Source organism: Narcine bancroftii, chromosome 1 (assembly GCF_036971445.1).
Source record: "Narcine bancroftii isolate sNarBan1 chromosome 1, sNarBan1.hap1, whole genome shotgun sequence".
In the NCBI taxonomy this organism is placed as follows: Eukaryota; Metazoa; Chordata; class Chondrichthyes; order Torpediniformes; family Narcinidae; genus Narcine; species Narcine bancroftii.
In genome coordinates, this window is record NC_091469.1 from 268,571,514 (window position 1) to 268,597,540 (window position 26,027).

At 39.3% G+C, this 26,027-nt stretch overlaps 1 protein-coding gene and 1 non-coding gene across 2 annotated transcripts in view; one reads left to right on the top strand and one right to left on the bottom strand.

Moving 5' to 3' along the window:
- LOC138743289 (uncharacterized) overlaps positions 1–22,135 on the top strand; it is a 43,307-nt gene extending 21,172 nt beyond the window's left edge. Inside the window, exons 6-11 of the mRNA XM_069898387.1 lie at positions 3,254–3,670; positions 8,821–9,198; positions 14,556–14,858; positions 16,253–16,576; positions 18,302–18,610; positions 20,785–22,135. Of these exons, the coding sequence (XP_069754488.1) occupies positions 3,254–3,670; positions 8,821–9,198; positions 14,556–14,858; positions 16,253–16,576; positions 18,302–18,610; positions 20,785–21,098 (2,045 nt within the window). The 3' untranslated portion in view covers positions 21,099–22,135. The remainder of the gene's footprint in view (positions 1–3,253; positions 3,671–8,820; positions 9,199–14,555; positions 14,859–16,252; positions 16,577–18,301; positions 18,611–20,784) is intronic.
- On the bottom strand, positions 12,856–12,962 carry LOC138752116 (U6 spliceosomal RNA). Its single transcript, XR_011350389.1, has one exon. It is a non-coding gene; the product is annotated as a U6 spliceosomal RNA (small nuclear RNA).
- Positions 22,136–26,027: the final 3,892 nt, after the last annotated feature.

Sequence of the window (26,027 nt, forward strand, 5' to 3'; positions counted from 1 at the left end):
ATGGCTCGCAGAGCCGAGTAAAAGTGCGCAACCGCGCATGCGCGATACTTCGCGCATGCGCGATGCGAATGAAAAAAAACACACCGACGGGAGGGGGGACCAGCTGGGGAGTCGATCTCCACAGCCGGCAACGACAGCTGCAGAACACCTGCAGCAAGAAGAGACCACAGAAGACAATAGAAACAAGAAAGAAGAGGAGGAAAGGGCACCAAAGAAACAACAGATGGTCAACCCAGAGGAAGAAGAAGAGGAAGAGGAAGAGTACAGGGAAATAGAAGAAGAAAAGAAAGGCAAGGTAAAGGATATACTTGCTCTTATTAAAGGATACATGGAGTCATTTAAAGAATGGCAAACACAGGAATTTAAGGATTTAAGAAAAAGAATAAACAACACAGAAGAGAAAATAAATAAAATGGAGATGACCTTAACAGAAATGGGAAAGAAAATGGACAAGATGGAAGAGCGGGCAGTAGCAGCAGAAATGGAGGTAGAAGACTTAAAAAAGAAATTGGAGAAATCTAATAAAAAAACTAAAGAGACACAAGAACTACTAGCTCAAAAAATAGATACAATGGAAAACCATAACAGAAGAAATAACATAAAGATAGTGGGCCTTAAGGAAGATGAAGGCAAGAATATGAGGGAGTTTATAAAAGAGTGGATCCCTAAGACCCTAGGATGTCCAGAACTACAGCAAGAAATGGAAATAGAAAGGGCACATAGAGTATTGGCCTCTAAACCACAACCACAACAAAAACCAAGATCTATTGTAGTAAAATTCCTAAGATATACTACAAGAGAAAAGGTACTGGAGAAGACAATGGAAAAAGTAAGAGAGGGCAACAAACCACTGGAGTATAAAGGGCAAAAAATCTTCATTTATCCAGATATAAGTTTTGAACTCCTAAAGAAGAGAAAAGAGTTCAATACAGCAAAGGTGATTTTATGGAAGAAAGGGTATAAATTTATACTAAAGCATCCAGCGGATTTGAAAATATTTATTCCAGGACAACAAAACAGACTATTCTCGGATCCAGAAGAAGCACGAAAATTTGCAGAACAATTACAAAAATAGACTGAGGGAGGAAGACGGGTAATGAGAGTTAAAATGATCACGATTGATATGTATGTGGGTAAAGACAAAAATAGACTGAGGGATGAAGACGGGTAACGAGAGTAAAAATGATCACGATTGATATGTATGCGGGTAAAGAGGTATAAGAGTGAATAGAGACAATGAGCATACATGAATGTATCTGTACTTAGAGGAAAATATAGATAGTATAGACAAGAATTAATAAGGGAAGGTAATGGAATAGAGAGAATAAGGAGGGAATTAAAAGAGTGACCTTTGTGACATATGAAAAGTGAAATCTTTTCTGGGGGAGGCGGGGAGGGGGGAAATAGCGGTCACTGCAAAATCAGTTGACGCTTGCGAGTGGATTCGCAAATCCAAATGGAGAGGGGAGATGTGGTTGTCCGACAAGGGATAAAGGACAACTCAGGAGGTGAAGGGGAGATTGGGGATAAATAAGATAGAAATAGGAGAATAAGGAAAATGTTGGATGTTGTAGGAATGTTGTCTTATAAAGAGTTGAAAATAAGAAAACAGAAATGGAAAAGGAGGAAAGGTAATGAGGGAAAAACGGAAAGAGAAGATAAACAAAATATAAAAGGGCTACGCTGAACTATATGTCTTTAAATATTAATGGAATACATAACCAAATTAAAAGGAAGAAACTACTAAATTTAAATGAATAAATGTATTCCATTAGAAAAAATAACATATAGGTTAAAAAATAATATTGAAATATTTGAACAAGTATAGGAGCCTTACATTAAATACAATAGCGAAAACCTACTGGGGACAAACATTACCTAAGTTGATGGAAGGAGAAGGAAAGAAAAGAATGGACTCAGTAGAATTTCTGGTGTAATTTTGTTGAATGACAACATTGTCTGACTGGCTTAATGCAACCTAGATTGTATACCTAAAATGGATGAGAGGGGGGGGTGGGGGGGTGGTTTGGGAGGAAAGGGGGGGGGGAGAAAAAGTCACTGTATATGTGTGAAAAAGAAATAGTGTATATCATGGCTAATGTGATTTATGGTGTGAAAAATAAAAAATTTAAAAAAAAAGGTAGCTATGTCTATGCACAATGATTATTTTCCAAGAAATGCTACTACCCAGAGAATAAGAATAGCCAATGCTACATTTGATTGGGGCTAATATACCTATGGGAAATTCAGTGCACAAGTCTGAAATTTAATTTGATAAAATCTCCAAGATGAGTCTAAGCAACTGCTTAAGGCATTAGGTTTAATCCTGTGGTACTCAACCTTTTATTTTCCACTCACATACCACCTTAAGTATGTCATGCACTCTGTGGTGAGTGAGGGATTACTTAAGGTTGCATGCGAATGGAAATAAAAGGCTGAGAACCACTGATTTAATCTTTTTTGTGTGAAGCATGATTTTTTTTTCAAATACACAATTTGTTACAATGCTTACTTTTGCTTTAGAATACCAAAATATTTCAGAAATTATTGTGAATGATTTGTAGGAACCTGTTTCCCAAATTTCCCCCAATGGCTTGCTTTCAGAGACTGAGCCCTTTGTAAATATGTAAATACTCATGTGTTAAAAGTGCGTTGAGTCAAGTGCTGAAGGATGTGCAAATTTTTTTCATGTATGTTGGTTTCACATGATGTTGCTTGAGTGAATATTTTCCCATCTCTTGATCTCACTGATGTCTTTATGCTGATTGGGCTTGATCCATTGAACATTACCTGTTTTCATACAATGGGTTTATCTCTGTGTTGCTACCTCTCCCCTTTGGGATAAAGTGGCTTGGCACTTTGCCTGCTCTTTTCATCTAATAGTACACTGGTATTTCTCCATTTTTCCATGATTTCTTGTTTTGTCTAACATAATTTTTCATACCTCTTGTGACTTCTGCAGTTCCTGTCCTACTCTCCTTGCAACCTGATGTTTCTTACTTTGCATTGGCTCAATTTTTGTTTCTGATCTACTGTATTTGTGGGTCTCTGTCTCTCATTTTTAAGCTTGGAAATGCCAATCATTTAGAGTAGGCTCATTTCCTTCATGAGAAATGGCTTTTTATTTCATGAAACACTGAGCTCTGTACTGTCATTTTCTTATTTGTTCCCTTTGATGTTAATTCTGATATTTTTGAAATAACAAATCTTTCTTCTATGGAAGGAATAACTTTTATTTTTTATTTTTTTCTAGTGCCTCCAAAAGTTTCTGATATCAGCAGTCCTCCACATATTATACATTTGGAAAATTGTACACTGAGTTGTCAGATATCAGGATATAAACCTCAAAGCATTTACTTACATTGGTTTCTACAAAGAAAGGGGAGAAGTAAAGAAATGATTTACCGATGGACTTCAAATGCGAACTTGTGCACATCTGTGGAAAATGAACAACATGCACTTATTTCAGAAGACCTCTCTTTCAATGAATCTTTTGTATTTAGCATGTCAGTTGTCAAACAGATTAGTGATGGGAGTGCCAGTGTGAACTGCAAAGTTAAATTTTGCCCTGATATCGATAAAGATAATGAAGCCATTCTCTCGCTTTCTGTTTACCATAGCACTGTGAAAGGCAAGATTAGTAAGTCCATCAAACTTAGAGTTGAAGGAAGTAAGTATAAACTATAAATAATTCTTTAAAAGTGACTTTTAAAAAAATATATTTTATTTATTTTTTTTTTTCCCCATAAAAATACATAACAAATTCTCATATATATTTAAAATAAAGCAACCCTCACATTATAGATGCACATGCACAATCAGGGCTCACATTTATGTTGACCATAAAAATTCTATATGGGGAAATCACTTGCATTTATACTGTAGCAGCATCCATTATTGTCCTTTTTATTATAGTAGCTATAAATATAATTGGGCCCCTGTATGATCCAAACATGGCTGCCATATCTTGATAAATATGTCCTATTTATTCTTTGTTATATATATTTTTTCCTATAGGTATTTAACTATTCATCTCGGCAGCCCATCATGCTACCTGTAGAGGGGAGTCAGATTTTTCCAAGTAATCACAATACATTTCTTAGCCACTGCTAAGGCTATTTTAACAAATGAAATTTGAAATTTTGTTAGTTTTTTGCTTATTTCTATGAAGTTACCCAAAAGATAAAGCTCCAGGTTGCCCATGAAGGCCACCCCTGTTATTCTTGTTAATATTTCAGCAGTATCCTGCCAGAAAGGTCTCACCTTCACATGTAGCATGTAAGAATGTTCCTATTTCTGTCCTAAACCTAAAACTCATCTCCGATATTTCCGGTTTTGATTTATGCAACTTCAGTGGTGTGAGATATAATTGGTGTAGGAAATTTTATTGTACTAGTCCATTTCTTGCATTTATAATTGATGTCATGCTGTCCAAACACCAATCAGACCAACATCTTCCATTATTGCAACACCTAGATCTGACTCCCATCTCTCTCTTGATCTCTGTAAACTTGGTTTCATACTTTCAATTTTCAGCACTTTGTTATTCCATAGTAATAAAGCATATTCCATGGAGCAATAGTGCATATTAGGTATAAATTTAGATGTATTTCCTAGCCAAATTGTTTTGTCTATTTCATTAATTTCAGATGGGGCCAAATTGGCCCCCATCTTGCTCTTAGGAACAATCTTAGCTGGAGAAAACAAAATAGTCCTATTGGCTACTCCATATTTAGTTCTTAATTGTTCAAAAGACATAAGAGATTCCTCCACATAACAATCATCAATATATCTTATTCCTTTAATCATACTGTGAATTCAATATTTTGTTCCCTAGATTCATAGGAAGCTACACATTTTTACATAATGGGGTTCTTAATGATATACCTGCGTTTTTTTCCCCAATACACTCATTTATTTCTTGTCCTATTCTAATCATAAGTTTTAATATAGGGCTATCCATCTTTTTTCTTATTAATTTAACATTCCACTTGTAAATGAAGTCCTTCACTGTCTCCTCTTTTATTGAATTCAGTCACATTCAGATCCAAGAAGGGGGACTGTCTTCTTCAAAGAAGAATGATAAAAAACCTTGGCTTGTGCTGATATATAGTATTTCTTAAAATCCAGAAGCCTAATTCTTCCCAGTTTATAGTCCTATGTTAGCTTTTCCAATGAAATTGCCAACAGTTTGTTAAACATTGGTAGTACAGTGATTACAAACAATTAAGAAAACAAATACGTGGAGATATCTGTGACATCATTTGTCCATAGTAATTTTCTAATTTGTGTAATGGGGATCATTTCATTTTTCAACTTTCTGAAACCATTCTTAAAAAAAAAAGATCTCTGACAATTATTCAGTTCTTTCAGAAATGAAAGTCATTTTGGGGGAGGCATGGCCATGTGAAGGTCTTAGATAGACATGTTTTGATTGATATGTCATAATTATGTAATAGTTTAAATAAATTTGTTGGTACTGCAATAGGCAACAATTGAAAAAGATACTGTAATCTTGGCATCACCTTCATTTTAATACAATTTACCTTTTTCATATTGTTTTGTCCATTTATTTTTGTGAAAAAATTCTTAATTTTAAGATTTTAACCGTCTTACTGATACTCTTCATGGAGACCTCGATCAAAACATGTCTATCTAAGACCTTCACGTGGTTCTGAAAGAACATAACTGAATAATTGTCAGTTTTTTTTGAAGAATGGTTTCAGAAAGTTGAAAAATGAAATGATCCCCCATTACACAAATTGGAAAATTACTATGGACAAATGATGTCACAAATATCTCCACATATTTGTTTTCTTAATTGTTTGTAATCACTGTACTACCAGTGTTTAACTTCAATCTTGTATTAAGATTTGTGTTAAAGGGAAGTGAGCATCCCCCCAATTTAGAGAACCGGTTGCAGAATAGATAAGGGAAATCCAGTGAATGTGATATGTTTGGGCCTTGAGAGCTTTCAATAAATCATTGGTTTTCAAATAACAACCCCCCACCCAACCAAACACATTCCACCTGAAACAATCCCTATGCCATCAGTGCTCTGATTAGTAAGGGTTACTTCAGGTGGTATGTGAGTGGGGGTGGGGGGGGGGAGGTGGAGAACCACTGCTCCAGACCCAATAGTTACTGAAATATTTTGCTTGAGAAAAATTGTCATTGGCCCATTTCTTTTGGAGTTATGAAACCCTGCACATAACGAATCAATTAGGTACGATTAAAACAGTGGTTTTCACCCTTTTACTGAAATATCAACTTAAACAACCTGTTAGTAATCACAGAGCACTTGTGGCAAAAAGATTGCTTAAGATGGAATGCAAGTTTAGGGGGGGCAGTTTGAAAACCACTACACTAAGTGCTACACGTGAGGTTATAAAACCAAAATTTGAACACATGGGGTTGGGGGAAATATTTGAAGATAAATTGAGGATTAAGTTAACAGATGGAAAAATAATACTGCATGTCATTTTTGGACTGAGAGGCACTGACAAAGTAGGTTAAATGGTTCCTTTTGCTGTCACATAATACTACATTAAAAAGGTAATATGCATGATATGCTTCAACATTTGTCTGCTCTAAGTAGTCTTCTAGAACAATACCTGGCAGCCTTAACAGTAGGAGAAAGAGAAGCAAAAGAGCGTCCCTTTCGAGTCACTGACCAAGGATTTACGTCCAGCGCTCCTGCAGCCTCTGCGGTCATCAGCAATCTGATCTCCAGATCCAAACCTCTGGGACAATCAGGAAGACTTCAGCGTCTGAGGTCTCTACGCAAGCCTGTCTTGCTCTCAGTACCCTCTCAGATCCCAGTTCAAATACCCTGTCCCCACGAGCCAGTCTCCAGCAACCCACAGCTTGGTGTGAGCCCTTGGACTGCAAGTCGCCAGCAGCCCGCAGCCAGACTGGGTTCTTAAGCAGCTAAGCCATTTGCTTGTCTGCTGTCGTGGCCACTGTCTTTTACGTAATCTCCCATGCCTGTACATCCTGCTTGGCGCCCTGCGCCGATTCATTGTTCTCCTCGAGTCTGCTACCTATTGTGGTATGCTTCCCAACATGGGTGCTGCTGCCATCTTGGCATTGACTTCTGGTCGCAGGATTTAAAAATAAAACATTACTGGACCCTTTAACAGGCTGTTTAAAGCCTGCAGGGAGCTATCAGACCTGTGCTGTATATCCGCTCTCCACTCCCCTGGATCCACACCAGTGGCAGCCCTGCTAAAGAGGGTGCCGCAAGGACCAGTGTTAGGCATCAGCTGTTCACAATTTCTATCAATGATTTGAATGATAGCTCATGAATCAAAGCTGGATGGTGAAAAAGATACCAAGATACTGTACATCCAGTAGACAGGCCCAGGGATCACCATCTTGGGAGGTGGGCCAGTATACACAAAAATAAGAATAACTATCTTGTTCCTGAGGGTGTATTTTGGGAGCTCTCTATCACAGTGGACTATGCAGGCTCAATATGTTCAAGAGAAAGAATAACTAGAGGGAACTGAAGAAGGCAACAAATGGAATTACATTAGAGTACATTGTGATCAGACTACATTTGTAGACAAGCGTGTAGCATTGCTAACTGTAGGTGAGTATTCGATTATACTCAGCTGCTGTTTATTCCAGTTATTCCAAGAAGTAACATGAGCTTTTTTTTATGTTTGTAAAAAGAAATAATTTGCAGTTTCATTTTCTTTCATGCAGAATATAACCATATAACTGTTTACGGCGTGGAAACAGGCCATGTCGGCCCTTTAAGTCCACGCCGGTTCACTTGAACAACTCCACTAGCTTCCCCCTCCTGCTCTCCGCCCATAACCCTCCAACCCCTCACATCCATGTACACAACCAACCTTCTCTTAAATGACAGAAGGGACCCTGCTGCAACTATCTCTTTTGGAAGATCATTCCATTCTGCCACCACTCTCTGAGTGAAAAAGGATCCTTTAATATTTCACGTAAAGTTTTGCCCCTTTACCCTTAACTTATGCCCTCTTGTTCCAACCTCCCCTGCCCTCAGGGGAAAGAGTCTATTTACATCTACTCTATCTATTCCCTTCATAATTTTAAATACCTCTATCAAATACCCTCTCAGTCATCTACATTCCAATGAATAAAGTCCTTGTCTCCTTAATCTTTCTCCGTAATCTGGATGCTGTAAGCCAGGCAACATCCTTAGTATGAGTTTTTCAATTTTTTCACCCTTTTATTTGCAATGTTGAAAGAGGAAGCTGATTGTGTATACTTCAACCAAGAGCCAGAGAGATCATGATGGTGTTTTGTTTGATTGAGTAACTTGCTGAATATATAAGCATTCTTATTGTGTGCTCCAGTTTGTACAAGTTTTCATGAGATATAATGAAACAGGTATAATATTGAACAAGGGTTTTCTACAAGTTGGTAAGTGCTAACTTCATGGACTTCTGGCCATGTACAATGTTTTAGTGCGGGATATCTTTGGAATTGTTAAGATCTTCACTCTTGTTAATCTCTTTGATGATTTATTTTTGTTTGCATTTGTCCCTTCACCTTACAACCGTAAAAGCTGAAAATGGGAATACTTTTTTTTCCCTTTTGACCTGTTTCTTTGTGTCAGTATGTCCTTTTACATTTAGTCTTTCTGGTAGTTGTATCTGACAAATGAGCCTGGAATACCCCGCAGTAAATTTTAACAGAGGGGCAGCTTCTGTTAAAATGTCTAAACTGCACATTATACTCTATCTTTAATAGATAAAGTGAAATGAGGGATTTGTCAGTTGTGCTCAGCGAATTCTGAAAGCATCATCCTTTTCTTTTTATTTAAAAAAAATCCAGTTGCACCAAAGATGACAAAGGTTCTAGCACCACGTTGGATTATTCATGAAGAAGAGATTGCTTTGACCTGCCCAATTGATGGATTTAAACCAAGACCACTGGCTATCACTTGGTACCAAAGAGAGAACAACATATTGAGAAAAGTTGTAAAACATGAGCTAGACACTCAATATTCGATTGATCAAGATGGAACAAATCGGACCAAATATGTCCACGAGCTAAATGAGCTGGAAAACATAGATCATACTTACAGTGTCACTAGTGTTCTAATTTTTACACCAACCATTCTTGAAGACCATGACACAATATACATTTGTGAAGTTGAACATCCAGCCACGGCTTCAAAAGCACAAAAAGAAGTGCTGCTAAATCTAAAAGGTACAGTCAGAATTTACCTTTTTCATATTGTATCATGTTTTACTGTTGTGTTAACTGGAATATTTAGGTTTTACTCAAAATTAACCCAGAAAGAATTTAAAAAGATTTAAATTTATTAAGCATGACAGGAAGAGTAACGGCTGAAAACTGTTTTGCATTTAATTGTTCTTTAACTAATAGCGTGACTTTTAAAATGTCAGGGATTATGTGGAACAACCTGGAATGGTAAATTGGGCTCAGAAAGATGTTCGCTATATTTATGAAGTTCTTTTCATGAATTATCATCTTGCAGTTGGATATTATCTAGTCAGCTGTAATTGTGGGGATAAAAAAAATTCACTGTAAGAATTTAAATATCAGAATTTTTGCATCAAATGTTAACTTATTGAACATTTTTGCCCAATGTTTGGGTTCTGTTTTATTATGAAATTAAGAAGGATTTTTTTTTTTCTTTCTGCGTGTCTTCTATCTCCTTTCTTAGTCCTGAAGCACGGATTTGATCCACATGTCAGTTATCCAGGTCAGCCATTCTGGACTGTTTTTAGACCTTAGGACTCTGCTCAAAGTATACGGGCCCCCTTCCCTGCGAAGCAGTCAAGTTTAGTTGGTTTCTTCTAGACATCTCACCTACTATGTTGAATTTTTTAAATGATTTCAGTCCATGCTCCCTTTAAATGTGCTGTGGTCCTGTTGGGGGAGGGGTGTGTGTGGAGGTGTGCTGCATGGCCTCTATTAGAAAATGGCTGCTCTATATGCCAGCATCTGATCTCTATCTCCACTGAACAATTTTGATATCTCTGAATAATTTTCTTGTCCCATTCATCTACTCCTTTATTCTTTGACATTTCTGTTTCCTTCGTTTCTTGTTTGTTGCTATGGTATAGGAGCAGTTGGATGGCATGTGTAGCATAGAAAAGTTTCAATAGATTGTTTATGAATTCATAACTGGGCTAAGCCAAAGGGTTGATGTGTATTGAGGTGAATTGGAAAAAAAAATCACAAAGTGCTAAAGAGGCTGAGAAGTTTCTGAAAGAAGTTCCTAAACATACAGGTCAGGTGGTTGAAGCCCTGATTACCAATGGCATGACTGAGGGGGAATGAAGAGATATACCAATCAGAGTTTAGTGAGTAGGGAATTTGAATTGTGGTTTTACAGGAGGGTATAGAAAGGGGAAAGCTCATGAGAAATTTAAAATCTGAATGTGTTAAAGATACTGGAAGCTAATAACCAAAAATGCATCATGAAAATTGATTTTTACTGGTTAGGGAATTGAAAATTGAGGCTAGAAATGACAGATGCACATTAGGATTTAAACAACAGATTGGCATCATTGCTAGAAGCCCATCCCCAGAGATTTGTTCACGTTTATTCATTTGAAGACGGCCAGCACCTCCTCTTTTTAAGATAGCACTATTCCCATCCTGGAACTCCCAAGCTTCCATGATCTGTGACATATCTTGGTGGCTGTGTCCTGGAGAAAAAAAAAATAGGTAACCATTCAACTGATCTCTGACCCTCATGATTTTATATAGCTCAATAAAGTCACTCCACAGCCTCAAGTGTGATCTCACCAATATTTTGTACACTTATTTGATGTTCCAATTCCTATACTTAAGTCCTGACTGATGAAGGCAGGTGTGCCTTCTCCACCACATATTCCTGCTGCCATTTTCAGGGAACTGTGCCCTTGTAACCCAGAACATTACAGTCTATGCCCAATATTCAAAAAGGAAAATTCCCCCCAAAAATCCAGGTCAGTCAGTCAATTAAGTCAGTCTAAAAAAATACAGTCCATAGAAATTCAATGTCCAAGTTCAGTTCTTTAACTGAACAACAAACGATGACGTATTGAACATTGGAGAGAGAAATGACTAATGTTGAGTGCAGTAAGCCTACGAATTCTCACTTATGAGGCATGTGCATTTTCAACAGCTCTCCAGCTGCCCTCTGCCACTCCAACTGCCACTCTCTGCTTCAGAGGTGGATTCTCCCTTTGTTCTTGAAAGTTCCAAGCAACTGGCGAGTCAGCACTTGGATGTACCGCAAATTGCACAGAATTCTTAGCAGAAATCCATCCCTTATAACAACATACCACATTCTATGGTCCATAACACTTGTCAGAATTAAATTCTTTTCCCATTCTTTGGTCCACATTCCCAATTAATCTGGATCGTATTGTAATGGTAGATAATTTGCTTTACTGCCCCTAATACCACCAATTTTGGTAACACCTGCAATGTTACTAACCATGTCACTACACATTTCTCCAAATTGGTCATCTGGATGATAAACAATAGTGGACCCAGATGTAATCCCTGTGGCACGTTCTTCTTTTTGGTCCACCAATCTAGGAATAAAACCCTTTGACTCTTTGCCACCAAGCTAATCCTGTGGCAATTTGGCTAGCTTACTTGGATGTCCTGTGATCTAAATTTCCTCAACCTACCTAAAATGTGGGGTTTTTTTTTAGTATACATAAATCAACGTGGTAAAAGCTGATTCTGGCCATTGAAGCCTGTACCGCTCAATTAAACTACAAACTTCGTTTGCAGACTTTCGTGGTTTACTCCGACCTACAACCTCGTGCGACTTGGAGGGTGGGAGGAAATCTGAACATCCAGGGGGAAGCCCATGCAGGTCATAGATAGAATGTACAAACTCCTTACAGCATCAGATACAAACCCAAATCGCTGGCTCTGTAATAGCATCCTGCTAACTGCTATGCTAACAGTCCCACCCAAAGACTTCCTAAAGTCCATGTAGAAAAACCTCTTCAGAAAATGGAATCAGATTTGTGAGACATGACTCCGCACATGCAAGGCTATGCTGACTGTTCCCACTGTCCTTGCCTTTCCATGTAGATACTGTTTCTCAGAGACACTGGCAGTAACTCTCCCACCACTGATATTAGACCTGCCAGTGAGAAGTTCCCTGGCTTGTTTTCGAATAAAGGAAGAACACTAGCTACTTTCATGATGATACAGATCTCTCTCGTGAGGGTTTCCAGAATCTCCAAAGTCTCATTTGAACAGACCCTGATGATTTATCTACTATAATGTGCTTTAAATCCTGAATTCCTGAACTTCCATGAACTTCTCAATGGTAAATGCAAATGGAAAAATATTCAAGTAAGATCTCATCCGTTTTCTTTGGCTCCACACATTGATCCTTATTACTGCCCTAGTTACCCATTTATTAATATAATTATGGAATCTCTTACGGTTCACTTTTACCTTGTCAAACTTATTTCATCCTCTTGTCCTCCTAATTTTGCTTTTGTGCACTGCATTCCCTTGCACTCCTCAAGGGATTTGTTTCATCCCAGCTGAAAATACCTGACAAATTATTCCATTTACTGACCAACGTCTCAATATTTCTCCTCAACCAGGGTTCACTAATCCTGCCCACTTTGTCCTTCACCCTAACAGCAACATGTTGTGCCTAAACTCTTCCTTTCTCACTTTTAAAAACCTCGCACTTGCCAGACGTCCTTTTAGAATCAGCTTTTATTGTCATGAATATGTCACAAAATTCATTATTTAGCGGCAGCGTTATAGTGCAAACATTTATCTAAACCAACCTTACCAAATAAATAAAAGTAGTGCAAGAAAAAGCAAAGTAAGGTAGTGTCTATGTTTCATTTAGGAATCTTTTTTTTTAAATTTTAACGCTTCACGAATTTGCATGTCATCCATATGCAGGGGCCATGCTAATCTTCTCTGTATCGTTCCAATTTTAGTATATGTGCTGCTGAAGCGAGCACGTTTCATTTAGGAATCTGATGGCAGAGGGGAAGAAGCTGTCCTTGTGCCACTAAGTGCTCAACTTCAGGCTCCTGTACCTTTTTCCTGATGGTAGTTGAGTGAAGAGGGCATGGCTTGGGTGGTGGGGGTCTTTGAGGATAGAGGCTGCTTTCTTAAGATACCGCCTCTTGAGCATGTCCTCGGTGGAGTGTAGACTGGTGTCTGTGATGTTGCAGGCTGAGTTAACAATTCTCTGGATATTTTTCTTGTCCTGAGCGTTGGCACTTCCATACCAAGCAATGATGCAACCTGCCAGAATGCTCTCGATGGTACAGCTGAAGAGTTTCCGAGAGTCTTTGGTGACTGCAAATCTGCCTCTCTCATTCAACTTTTTGCGTGATGGATGCCATTGAATGTAACCTTCTATTTAATAAAGATTTTAACTTGAGGACCAGTCCAATCTTTTTCCATAACTATTGGAATTATGGTCCAAATGCTCCTCCATGGACACTTCAGTCATTTGTCTTCATTGATTTCTTAAGAGGTTCAGTGTTGTCACCTCTAATGGAGCCATCTCCTTATTGCTTTGCAAAATGTTCCTGTATAGACATAACAAATTTGACCTTTTCAATCTCAGCACTATGGCAGATCCAGTCAATATCAGAGAAGTTAAAATGACTTGCAATTACAGCACTATTTTTATGAAAAAGATTTTGTTTCGATCTCCTGGTATATTTGCTTACTATTGATTATTGGAGAGCCGATAGTATCATTTCATCAAAGAGATCACCCTCCTTCTAAATTCCACACATGTGACCCCACTGATGATCCCCAAGAATATCCAAAATAATGCGATGATCTACCTGTTCAAAATCTCCACACTTCCTCTCTTGCCTCCAACTTTCACAGAATTCTGTGCACAGATTGCAGCAACATCTTTTTCATTTTATTCATTCTTGGGATGCAAGAATTAGAGGTTGGCCACAAATCACTGCAATAGTTGAGGTTACAATAATTGCACATTTTAAAAAAAAAATTTTTTATTTTTCACACCATAAATCACGTTAGCCATGATATACACTTTTTCTTTTTCACACATATACAGTGACTTTTTCTCCCCCCCCCCTCCCTCCTCCCAAGCCACCCCCCCACTCCCCCCTCTCATCCATTTTAGGTATACAATCTAGGTTGCATTAAGCCAGTCAGACAATGTTGTCATTCAACAATTGCACATTGATGAAAATTTAGGTAGAAGTGGGGATGATTTAGGGGGACAGATGATATATGACTGAAAGAAAGCTTTACATAATTTTTCATGGAACCAAATCTTCACCTTTGGTTCCTTTGAAATATCAAAGTTTTACTACAGATCTATTTAATGAATAGAATTTAATTTTCCCTATCATCATATTGGATTTTATATCGAGTTTCCAGATGAGTCCAGACATCTAGATAATGGTAGAGTGATTTGATGAAAATACTACTAAGGTCTTATCCAGTTGAATATCTGTATCCTAAATGCATTTTAATAATTCTATTAAAAATTAATTATTAAGATCCATGCAGTTTATTGAAATCTTTTATAGCTTGTTTTTCCTTTCCTTTCTGCTTAGCAATCCCAAAATATGATGAAATAAAACTGCAGCCAGAAAACCCAATAGTGGAAGAATTTGCTTATTCATCATGCAGAATATATTCCTTCTTTCCAAAAGAAATTAAAGTTACTTGGAAAATGGATGGCAGAATATTGGATGGTGATGGTGAAGCTGTCTTGGGAAAGGATGGTTGTTATAGCTTAACAAGTCTTTTGAGATTTGTCCCTGAAAGAATTTATTTTGGCAAGATATTAAGATGTGAATTCCAGCATGAAAGTATCACAGAAATTCAAAACGCTGAATGTAAATTGGATCATTTGAGTAAGTAAATGTTTTATTGGTCAACAATTGTTTTATTTTGCAAGATCCCAATACCCTTTCTAGAACATTATGGACTCTCGCAAGGAATTTTGATAATTTAATTGGTGTTGGAGATGTGGATAATCTGCGAACAAAATAGAGAAAGGAAAAATCAGCTTGTTGATTTTTATAAGACATTATTTGAGTTTGGATAGTTTATGTTTGGCTCCAGTTAACATGAATAAAACATTGTCTTTTCACGTGAAATTATTTATAGTACAGCTTGTTTTTTTTAGTGCTCTGATACATTCGAAGCTCTGGATTTACTGGTGCCAAAATGGATGAAGAAAAAAAAAATTTCTTTGGTTTTATCAGACAAAAAAATATGTTTGGACCATTTGAGTCAAACATAACTGGGAATGTGGGTCTGCCAAGAGAGTACAAAAAGTTAGATTTAAGTTAAAATACATCAGCCTTAAATTCTGGATTGTTACTTAAGATGAGTTAAATTGACACCGATACAAGAAATAGCAAATTAAATGAATGGTTCAAAATATTTTGTGTGTCAGGGCCATTAGCTTGTTTGCATTCATGGCATTATTGTTTGGGATTGTTCTGGTAAGACTTGGCAGTGTACAGGTGAATGAAATTTCCTGGTTTTTACAATCACTGGATGATGAGCTGTGAAAGCATATATTCAGAAACAGGAGAAGCCCAAGTTTGTACAGCTGAGTCAAAGTAAGCAGGAAGGATGAGAAAGGGACAAGGAGATTGTCAAAGGTTAGTGAACTTTTTTATGGATCAGAGCGGGATGGGGTGGGGGAGGGGGGAAGCTAAATATTGAAAGTAGGACATTGATCAGGACAAACTATGAGAAGAGAAATGAGGTAGATTGACAAACTACACTGGTACTTTGCTTAGGGCTCAAGGTGCATGGGCAAAACTGAGACTACTAATAGAATTAGCCTTCTGCTAATGCTGCTGCAGCAATGAATTGGTTACAGTGGCTCACAGTGTCACATGGCTCAGGGTCGAGTGAGCCATCAAGGCAATGTGGAGAGGCTGCTTCCAAAAGCCGATGCTGGTTGGGCTAGGACGAATTATGTGGCTGTCCAGCACTGAATTTATGGGGCACAAGGATGCATGGTGAGTGGGAGACATTGTTGGCAAGAAGTAGCAGTAGTTCCATGTGTTAAAAGTCAGGATCCTACAACTTCTGTTGGGTGTGATAAAGGCTGATGTCTCCTCGCCTGTTTGTTTGACTGCATAACTCCTTTCAGCCCAAATATTTTTTTCAATGATTGAAGTTTGATTCTAATCCATGCAGTAATCTTGATAGCTCAAATCTGAGATAATTGTGACTGTTAAATTGTTACATTTTATCATCCAAAGTGTGTATATGTTTTTTTTTACAGTGTCTTCACCATTAATTGACAACCTAAAATTTGAACCACAATTCCCAAATCCAGGAGAGGAAACAACATTCCTATGCCGTGCACATGGATTTTTTCCAAAGGAAATCCAGTTCATGTGGTTTAAAAATGATAAGAGGATTGATGATAGGGAAATCACTACCACCATCCCGGAGATAGATAAAACTACTGGTCTCTTCAACAGCGAAAGTTTGTGGAAATATGTAATTTTACAAGAAGATCATCAAATTGAAATCAAAGTGGAGGCTCTTCATATTCAGACTTTGCACAAACTTACAAAGAGCTTTCAAATCTTGCACCTTGGTGGTATGAATTATTTATGTACTGAATTGCATTTATACTATTCTAGCAATCTTTATATTTCCAAAGATATATGAACATTTTCAAAGATTTAATGCCACAAAGATGTTAGAGGAAAATTTGTGTTTTTTTTTTAAAGGGAGCTGATATATACATGGAATGCAAACTTTATGGTAATATTCTGTACTTATCAGTCAAATTTTGAAGAAGAAATTTGTTTAAGGCTATTTTGAAGTTGCAATACTTGATTTTAATCAGAAATGCAATTTGCTTCAAAGTTTGCCAGAAAATGTATGTAATTATTACAACAAAATGAGAAATGCCCAGGTCTTTCTGACTGTCATCGAGCAGTTGCATTTAAAAACATGCTATATCACTAACAGCATTTTTTTTTTTCAAAAAGATTTGCTTCCTGAAAAGTAATTGGGAATTATGATAGAAAACTTAACGGTGAACACAAAGATAGTCACATTTTCTGTATCACACATGAAGTTGGAGAAACATTAAATCAACTTTAATTGAATTTAGCATGTTTAATCACATAATGATGCAGATACATTGCATTAGTTCAACTGACCTATAAATGTCTTCCCTCTGATTTTCGTTTGTACTCAGCACCTGATGCCTTTCGTGTCAGTGCCCATCACTAACAGGCCACCAGTGATGGTTTCCCTGATACCACTTCTCCATGGTCACAACGTCCTGGTGAAACCTTTCACCATGTTTGTCACTGACTGCACCAAGATCAGCAGGGAGGAAGTCCAAGTGAGAAGATGAATTTTTCAATCTTTTCATTGACATTTCATGATGTACACAGCATAAGGAGAATACAAATAACACAATTAAAATGGTATGCCCAGAAAATGAGTTTTCAATGAAATGTTGCGCTTCATGGTTGTGTATACTTGAAGTGGACTTAAAGTAGAGCAGGTTACATCTTAAAAAAAGGAACACGATAGGAAAAATTTAAGGTGATTTTTGTGATCAGCCGTCCAAAATCCATTGCCCAGAATTGTGTATTCAGCATGCATTGTCAAAAATAGAAGGTGAGGATTCACTGGAAGGTGTGAAGACAACTGCTTCACTCTCAGTTGCTGGGCGCACCTTGAAATTCATTAGTGGACCACAGTGTTGCTCATCATACTGTGGGTTTGGTTGGATTCCCCATGAATTCCATTGGTGGAACCCACTGCTGGTTCTTTAACATTATACTGGAGAATAGGTTCACTCCATCATTAGTTCCCCCACTGGAGCCCAAAGACTGCCATGTTGATGCTTGGGATTCCTTGGCCTTTTGCCACTTGAATCCTGCATCAGGCCCAACCTGCTTTAGCATTTGAGATTACATTGACTTTAATGTGGTTTAGAGAACAAAGTGATTATTTGTCAATCATTTGGCTTTTACATTAATGATTTTGATTGTGTTTTTGACTCAAATACAGGAAAAGTTTTTGTCATTTCACTTCTACAGCCCGGCTTTGAATTTAATCAAGAACACTAGGTTTTGTTTTGAATTTCAAACCAACACATCAAATGTGCACTTGAAATGTAGTGCAGTGAATAGTGGCTTGCTTTAATAACTATTATCAGGATTGAATTTTTCAAAAAAATTTAATCAGATTAGAAGAGTACTTGTTCTTGGAAAATGCACAATTGCTCAGAAGAGCACACTATAAACAATAATAAAGAACAATATGTAAACTGTTGTCTTTTTCTCCCCCTCGCAAATAGGAATTCCAAAAGTTTCTGAAATCATCATGGAACCGGAAAATCCATTTTATGGCCATTCTCTTATTCTTAAGTGCAATGTCACCAATTTTTATCAAGATGAAATTTCCACTAACTGGCTAATTGATGAAAAACCCATCACGGATGGAGTCACAAATCAAGTCACTGAGAAGAATAAAGGATATTCTCAGTTATGCTCCAGCCTGGTGATGACAGTCACAGCTTTCCATTACGATAAGATGTTTGCTTTTGAAGTGAAACCTCGAATTTCATCTGACCCTATTAGAAAAGAGTTGCGTTTACCGCTTCCAGGTATGTTAAACTCGTGCAAAACCCTGATAACCAAGATTTTTTTAATGAGAACTGAATTTATCATAGTCATAAACCAAGTGCAGTTTTCCTCGAATTAAGTATTTTGTACAAGAATGTTGTTTTCCAGTATGGCCCCAAATAAATGAACAAGCATAATTTTCCTCAAATCTTAATACTTTCATTCATTTAAGAAGTCTTGAGTCGAAGAACATCCATTTTTCAAGTTTATACAAAAGGATTATTTTTTTAATGCCTAAAATTGTGAACCCGTGAAATAATGTGTGATATTGTACCAAACAAGATTGTGCAGTATTGCCAGTTTGGAACAGAATGCTAACTTTATCAACTTTAGGACTTTTGTTGTTTTTAACACCTACTTTATTCACCAATGGACTGGGATTGGAAATATGCTATCTTGTCAGATCTATCTTGTTTGTGACTCCAGATTGCTGCTCTCTGGGGGGGAAAAAAATTCTCAGCTCGATGAAGTTTAGGCTTAATGAGGTGGTATTCTGTTTGTGGATTGAAATTTGTTCAATCACTGCACCTTAACTGCTCCCTCAGTAGGTTTATGATAACAGTTGAGTCTTGTTTTAAAGATGTGATGTTTAGAGCCAAAAAGACACTTGGTGCATTTCAAGTTCATACTTATTGTTGGAGTACATGCATGACATCACATGCAACCCTGAGATTCCTTTTCCTATGGGCCAGGCAGTTATCGATAATGTAAACTGTACTCAAGAAAGGAAGGCGTACACAAAAGAGAGAAATGTAAACAAAGAATGGTAAACAAACTGTAATTACAGAAAAAAATTCAGTAATGTGCAAAGTAAGTGTCCTTAAATGAGTCTGTGATTTAGGAATCTGATGATGGATGGGTAGCATCTGTTCCTGAACCTGGTGGGACAAGTCTTATAGCACCTATACCACTTTCCTGATGGCAGCAGTGAGAACAGTGTGTGCTGGATGGTGTGGATCCTTGATGATTGCTGCTGCTGTCCGACGACAAGTGTTCCATATATATGGTGGGGAGAGATTTGCCTGTTTTATACTGGGCTATGTTCACTACCTTTTGCAAGGCATTTCACTCAGAAGCATCGGTGTCCCTGTGATGCACCCAGTCAGCACACTTTCCAGCACACAGCTGAAGAAGTTTGCCAAAATTTCCAATGTCGTACCAAACCTCCGCAGACTCCTGAGGAAGTAGATGTGCTGATGTATTTCCTTCATGATGACATTTGTGTGTTGGTTCCAGGAGATACTGACTCCCAGGAATTTCAATTTGCTTGCCCTCTCTTCTGTTGATTTGCACAATGATCACTGGATCGTGCACCTCTAGTTTTTCCTTCCTGAGGTTTACATTCAGCTCCTTGGTTTGGGTGATATTGAGTGAGAGGTTGTTATTAGTTCAGTATTGCCCCTCCTGTTTGCTGCCTCATCGCCCATTTTTATACAGCCACGGCTGTGGTATTGTCAGCAAATTTTCTAAATGGTGTTGTCATAGTGAGCCATGCAGTCATAGGTGTAAAGTGAGTAGAGCAGGGGAGCTCTGGTGCTGAATGATAATGTGGAGGAGATGTTCTTGCCAATTTTCATTGATTGGGGTGAGGAAATCCAGGATCCAATTACACAGTTTAGGCATTGAGGCCCAGGTCTTGGAGATTTCTAATCAGTTTTGAGGGGATGATGGTGTTGAAGCTGAACTGTAGTCAATAAAGAGCATCGTAACATATACATGGAGATATCATATAAAATAATTTTGGTGGTGTTATTAGGTATCTTAAGGACTAATGAGAAACACAATCAACCTATTTCCTGATGTTAACCAGTTCCAACTGCTCAGTAATTCAATATTATTTTTATTTCTATTCTAATATTTTTTTTATTAGACTCCATAAATTTTCAATATTCAATTTTGTTGCTCGCTGTGGATATATTTAGCCACATGGAGATTTATTTTAGCCTTCTTTTGGTCGTGTTATTTCAATGTTTATCTGATTTTTCTCTTATTTCATAGTTTCTTCCAACTGTTTCTCGTGATCTTGCCTGCTGACCAAGTTTAGTATTTGACCTTTCTAAATGAAAGATATTTAAGATAACTGATTTACCAGAATTTTGAGAAAAGCTATCGGCCATAGAAAATTAAACTGATTCATATTCTATTTCATTTTAAGGTCATTTCCCAACTGTGTCTGAAATCAAATGCCACCCCACACCTCTAGAGGAAAACAAAATGGCAACTTTCACAGTTTCGTTGGCTCAATATATTCCTCAAGAAATTGAAGTGAGGTGGTTCAAAGGAGAACAACCCTTCATGGGACGTGTGGATAACAGTCAACCTCAAATTGATGCATATAGTCTTTACTCTTCAACAACAAGAATAGAATTTGCTCCAGGACCATTTGATCACAACTTGGAAATAAGATGTGAGATAATTCACTTTGAGTCAAAGAAAACAATAGAAAAAAAGTGCCATTTAACATTTTGATGTAAATGTGAGTTTGTTGCATTTGTTTCCTCCAAATAACTTTTTAGACAAGTTACAGGAAATTTCCTTTAGTCTACAGTGAAGCAAAGATTTGCTATCATCACTCCTTACAGCGAAAGAAAGGGAACCAAAAGAGACCCTTAGTGACACTGAATGTCCATGGCTTCTCCTCCAGTGCTCTCGCAGTCCATGGTTCTGATACGTGGTACCCCTTCAGCTCATCTCAAGCCAGCTTAGTGTGAGCCCTTGACCACAGTCACCTGCAGCATGTAACCTACATGGGCCTCCGAGCCACTCATTGGTCTGCTACCGGTGTCATCATCCTGTGGGTCATCTCCTCTGCTTCTTCTCAAAAGGAGTGGGGAAGGTGGTCTTCCCATTTTCTGGCGCCCTACAACAGTCCTCCCATTGAAGATGCTATGGATTTTGCAGTCACTTCCAAAGTTTAATATGGATCGATCAGTTGGTGTGGTGGACTACAGTTTTCAAAAAAGATCTGTCAAGTGCTACACAGGTTGTTCAAGTGTCAAAGATGAAGAAGGCTGATTAAGAAGATTTTGAAATTAATGTGAACTGAATTGTTCATTGACTGTTCATTCAGATTAAAATCTAGACTTAATGAATATTTCTTTCTTCATAAGTTTGTATCACCCAAATGAAGGAGGCTGATTAAGAAGATTTGGAAATTAATGTGAACTGAAATTGTTTGTTGACTGTTCATTTGGATTGAAATATAGGAGTAATGAATATTTTCTTGAAATGTTTGTATTGTGGCAACGTACAATTGTAGCAGCAAATCAGCCCTGCTTGTCACACGCGGTCAGTGGGGTAGCCGTGGTAAATATGGCGTCGCGGGTCCTTCTCTTCCTGTGCAGATAGGAAGAGCACATGCGTGCTTACATCAGTGTGATGTGAATTCTGGAACGTGAGGGATGGGTTGAGGACAGCCTTAAAGGCTGCAGCACGAGCTTCAAAGTAAACCAGTTGGACTAAATAAGCTCACAGCCTGCTGTCTTGGTCTTTTTGCTGTGACAACAATAGGGGGGGGGGGGGGGGGGTGGATAATACTATCTGATATTGTACAGTATTTCTGTGGGGGGGGGAGGTTGTTGTAAATGGTTATATGTTTCAGTTATGTATTAATTTTATTACTTTTTTACTTTTCTTTTGGATCAGAGATGTTTAAGGGAGAGTTGAATTTACTGGGTTAAAGAAGTGGGGAAGAAGAGATGTAAGATTTTGAATAATTGGATTTTGATGAAATGGTCATAGTTAATATGTTTTGAAAAGAATTTGCAGGAGCTATTTTAGCAATATCTTGCAAAAGCAACTTGATAATTATTATTCAGAAATGGAAGAAGGTGAAGCTGTATATTATTGAGATGATTATATCTGTGGTAAGAAATAGATATCCTAATATATTTTTGAAAATATGGAACCTATATTTGTGAAATGATGTTTTTGAATGTTCAATATAATGATGATAAGAGATATAATGGAATCTAACAACATAATAATGTAATTTTAACTTCCCTTTTTTTGTATTTATGAAATTCATACTGACTTCCTGAACTTGGTAAAGTCAAGAAAAATAGATTATTCTAGTTTGGATGTTGGTTCTAAGACATTGCTTTCTATTTTTCTTTCTGTGTTCTTTATCGATTTCATTTTGGGAATTTAAAAACTTTTTTTTTGGGGGGAGGGTAAATTAGATTTGGGTTTTAAAAGCCATCATGTATGATTATATATTAATATGCAGTATATTAATTTTGAATGTGAATACACGTATGACTTGAAGCATTCAAAATATATTTTAAAAAAAAGAAAGTACTGAACATTTTATAGTGCTTTAGAAATAAACAACATGAAGGGAAAAGGCCATGGGGTGTGAGAGGATTTTATTATAAACACAGCTCATTCTGGAATCTGTTTGGAACAAGAAGTGTGGGAGTTCTAGATAAACAATCAAATTACTTTTGCAGCACAGAAATTAAGCTGTAGGTGTGGTGCCCTGAGGTAGCAGCAAACAAGCACAAAACTCAAAAGACAGGCTTTATTCCAGTAAAAGTCTGAACACCAGTTTATGCCTTGGTGGCTCCCCGTGTGACTGGTTCAGGAGGGGCTGGCTCAGGTTTATATTCAGGTCGGCTGATTGATAGCCGACCAGGTGGAGTCAGCCCCTTAGGTGATCTTCCTGCAGTTACACAAGTCCCCCTCTGTGGTAGGCTGGTGGTTGTATCACCATATTCACCCCCTTAAAATTGTCCTGGGGAGGGGGTGTAAACAATGCTGGGTGGTGTTTGCCCATTCAGAGCCAGCTCTTCAGCGCTTGACGTCCTGCTTTGCGGAAACTGCCAAAGTGTTTGGCCTGGAAGTTAGCCTGAAGAAAACTGAGGTCCTCCATCAGCCAGCTCCCCACCATGACTACCAGCCCCCCCACATCTCCATCGGGCACACAAAACTCAAAACGGTCAACCAGTTTACCGATCTCGGCTGCACCATTTCATCAGATGCAAGGATCGACAATGAGATAGACAACAGACTCGCCAAGGCAAATAGCGCCTTTGGAAGACTACACAAAAGAGTCTGGAAAAACAACCAACTGAAAAACCTCACAAAGATAAGCGTATACAGAGCCGTTGTCATACCCACACTCCTGTTCGGCTCCGAATCATGGCTCCTCTACCGGCATCACCTACGGCTCCTAGAACGCTTCCACCAGCGTTGTCTCCGCTCCATCCTCAACATCCATTGGAGCGCTTTCATCCCTAACGTCGAAGTACTCGAGATGGCAGAGGTCGACAGCATCGAGTCCACGCTGCTGAAGATCCAGCTGCGCTGGGTGGGTCACGTCTCCAGAATGGAGGACCATCGCCTTCCCAAGATCGTGTTAAACGGTGAGCTCTCCACTGGCCACCGTGACAGAGGTGCACCAAAGAAAAGGTACAAGGACTGCCTAAAGAAATCTCTTGGTGCCTGCCACATTGACCACCGCCAGTGGGCTGATATCGCCTCAAACCATGCATCTTGGCGCCTCACAGTTTGGCGGGCAGCAACCTCCTTTGAAGAAGACCGCAGAGCCCACCTCACTGACAAAAGGCAAAGGAGGAAAAACCCAACACCCAACCCCAACCAACCAATTTTCCCCTGCAGCCGCTGCAACCGTGTCTGCCTGTCCCGCATCGGACTTGTCAGCCACAAACGAGCCTGCAGCTGACGTGGACTTTTAACCCCTCCATAAATCTTCGTCCGCGAAGCCAAGCCAAAGGAAGGAAAGGTGTTTACAGATTCAGGCAGTCTGGCGGCCATTGGAGTCTTTGGGTCCATTGCAGGGTTGGCTCCTGGTCAAAGGTCAGCGAGGGCGTGGTTGCTGCCTGAGGGTTGGCTGGGTCCAGCATAGCTGTGGTGGGTGTCAATGTGGGCAGTGTGGTGTCTATCCGTACATCTGTCCGGGGCGAGGTGGCCAGGTGGGTGTGGTCCGCTAGAGGTGGGGCTCTCGTTGGGCTGGGTAGTCATGATGCTGGAGGCGTGGGGCCCCTGTTGGTGCCAGATTTCTGCTCGAGACAGTGTCCTCGTGGCCACGGGGAACCTGATGTAGGTGTAGTTCTGGTTGGTGTGGAGGAGGAGCACCTGCTTTACCAGCGGGTCAGATGTGGGCCCACATGTGTTTGTGGAGGATCCCAGTCCTGGAGATGAGCCAAGCTGGGAGGGAGACCCCAGTCGCCGATTTCCTGGGGAATGAGAAAAGGCGCTCGTGAGGGGTCTGATTAGTAGCCATTGCACAAGAGCGACCTAATGGCATGGAATGCCTCAGGGAGGGCCTCTTTCTGGTAGTCAACGGACCAGCCTTTGGATCTCAGGGCCAGGAGGACTGCCTTCCAGATCACCCATTTTCATGCTTCACCTGCCCATTGGACCTCAGGTTGTAGCTAGTTGTGCGACTAGGTGCAATGCCTCGCGCTACAAGGTACTGGCACAGGTCCTCACTCATGAAACTGGACCCCAATCACTGGATGAATGCCAGGTATCCGAACATGGTGAAGATCTCTCTCAGTGCCCTGGTAACGGTGGCTGTGGAGGTGTCAAGGCAAGGAATTGTAAAGGGAAAATGGGAGTATTCCTCTACGACCGCAAGGAAGTAGATATTCTTGTTCATAGAAGGCAGGGGGCACTTGAAGTCTATGTTAAGCTGTTCAAAGGGCGAGTGGCCTTGATGACAAGGGCTTATGTTGGGCAAAAGGAGCGCGTTTGCACTCTGCACAGATCCTGCATGACTCGATCATGGTCCTGACTTGGACAGTGAAGGGAAGGTTCCGGGACTTGATGAAATGGTACAGGTGCGTGCTGCCTGGGCGACAAAGGGTGTCATGCATCGCCTACAGTTGGATGGACTGCACAATGGTGCAGGTCCGGGACAGGGTGTCAAGGAAATCGTTGAACTTCCCTGGTCTGTACTGGATGTTGTAGTTGAACGTGGCCAGCTCTCTTGATTTTGCCTTTGTGGGTTGTGCTGAACATGAAAGCCACTGCGCATAGGTTGGTGGGTAGGGTGAACTTCTTGCCTGCCAGGTGGTGGCGCCAGTGGCAGACCGCTTTCGTGATCACCTGGGCCTCCTTTTCAATGGCGGAGTGCCCGAGCTCTGAACCATGAAGAGTCCTGGAGATGAAGGCCATGGATCACTCCCCCCTTGGTTGAGAGTGGCCACAAGGGCAACATCAGAGGCATTGCACTCCACCTGGAATGGGATGTCCTCATCTATGGCGTGTATCTTGGCATCAGCGATGTCCTGTCTGATGTGAGCGAAAGTTGCTTGCGCCTTGGGGCGGGGTGAAAAAAGGTGGTGGCTTGGGCCAGTGGGCAGACCTTGTCTGAAAAATGGGGCAACCACTGGGAGAAATAGAAAAGCCCAAGGCACCTGCAGAGGGCCT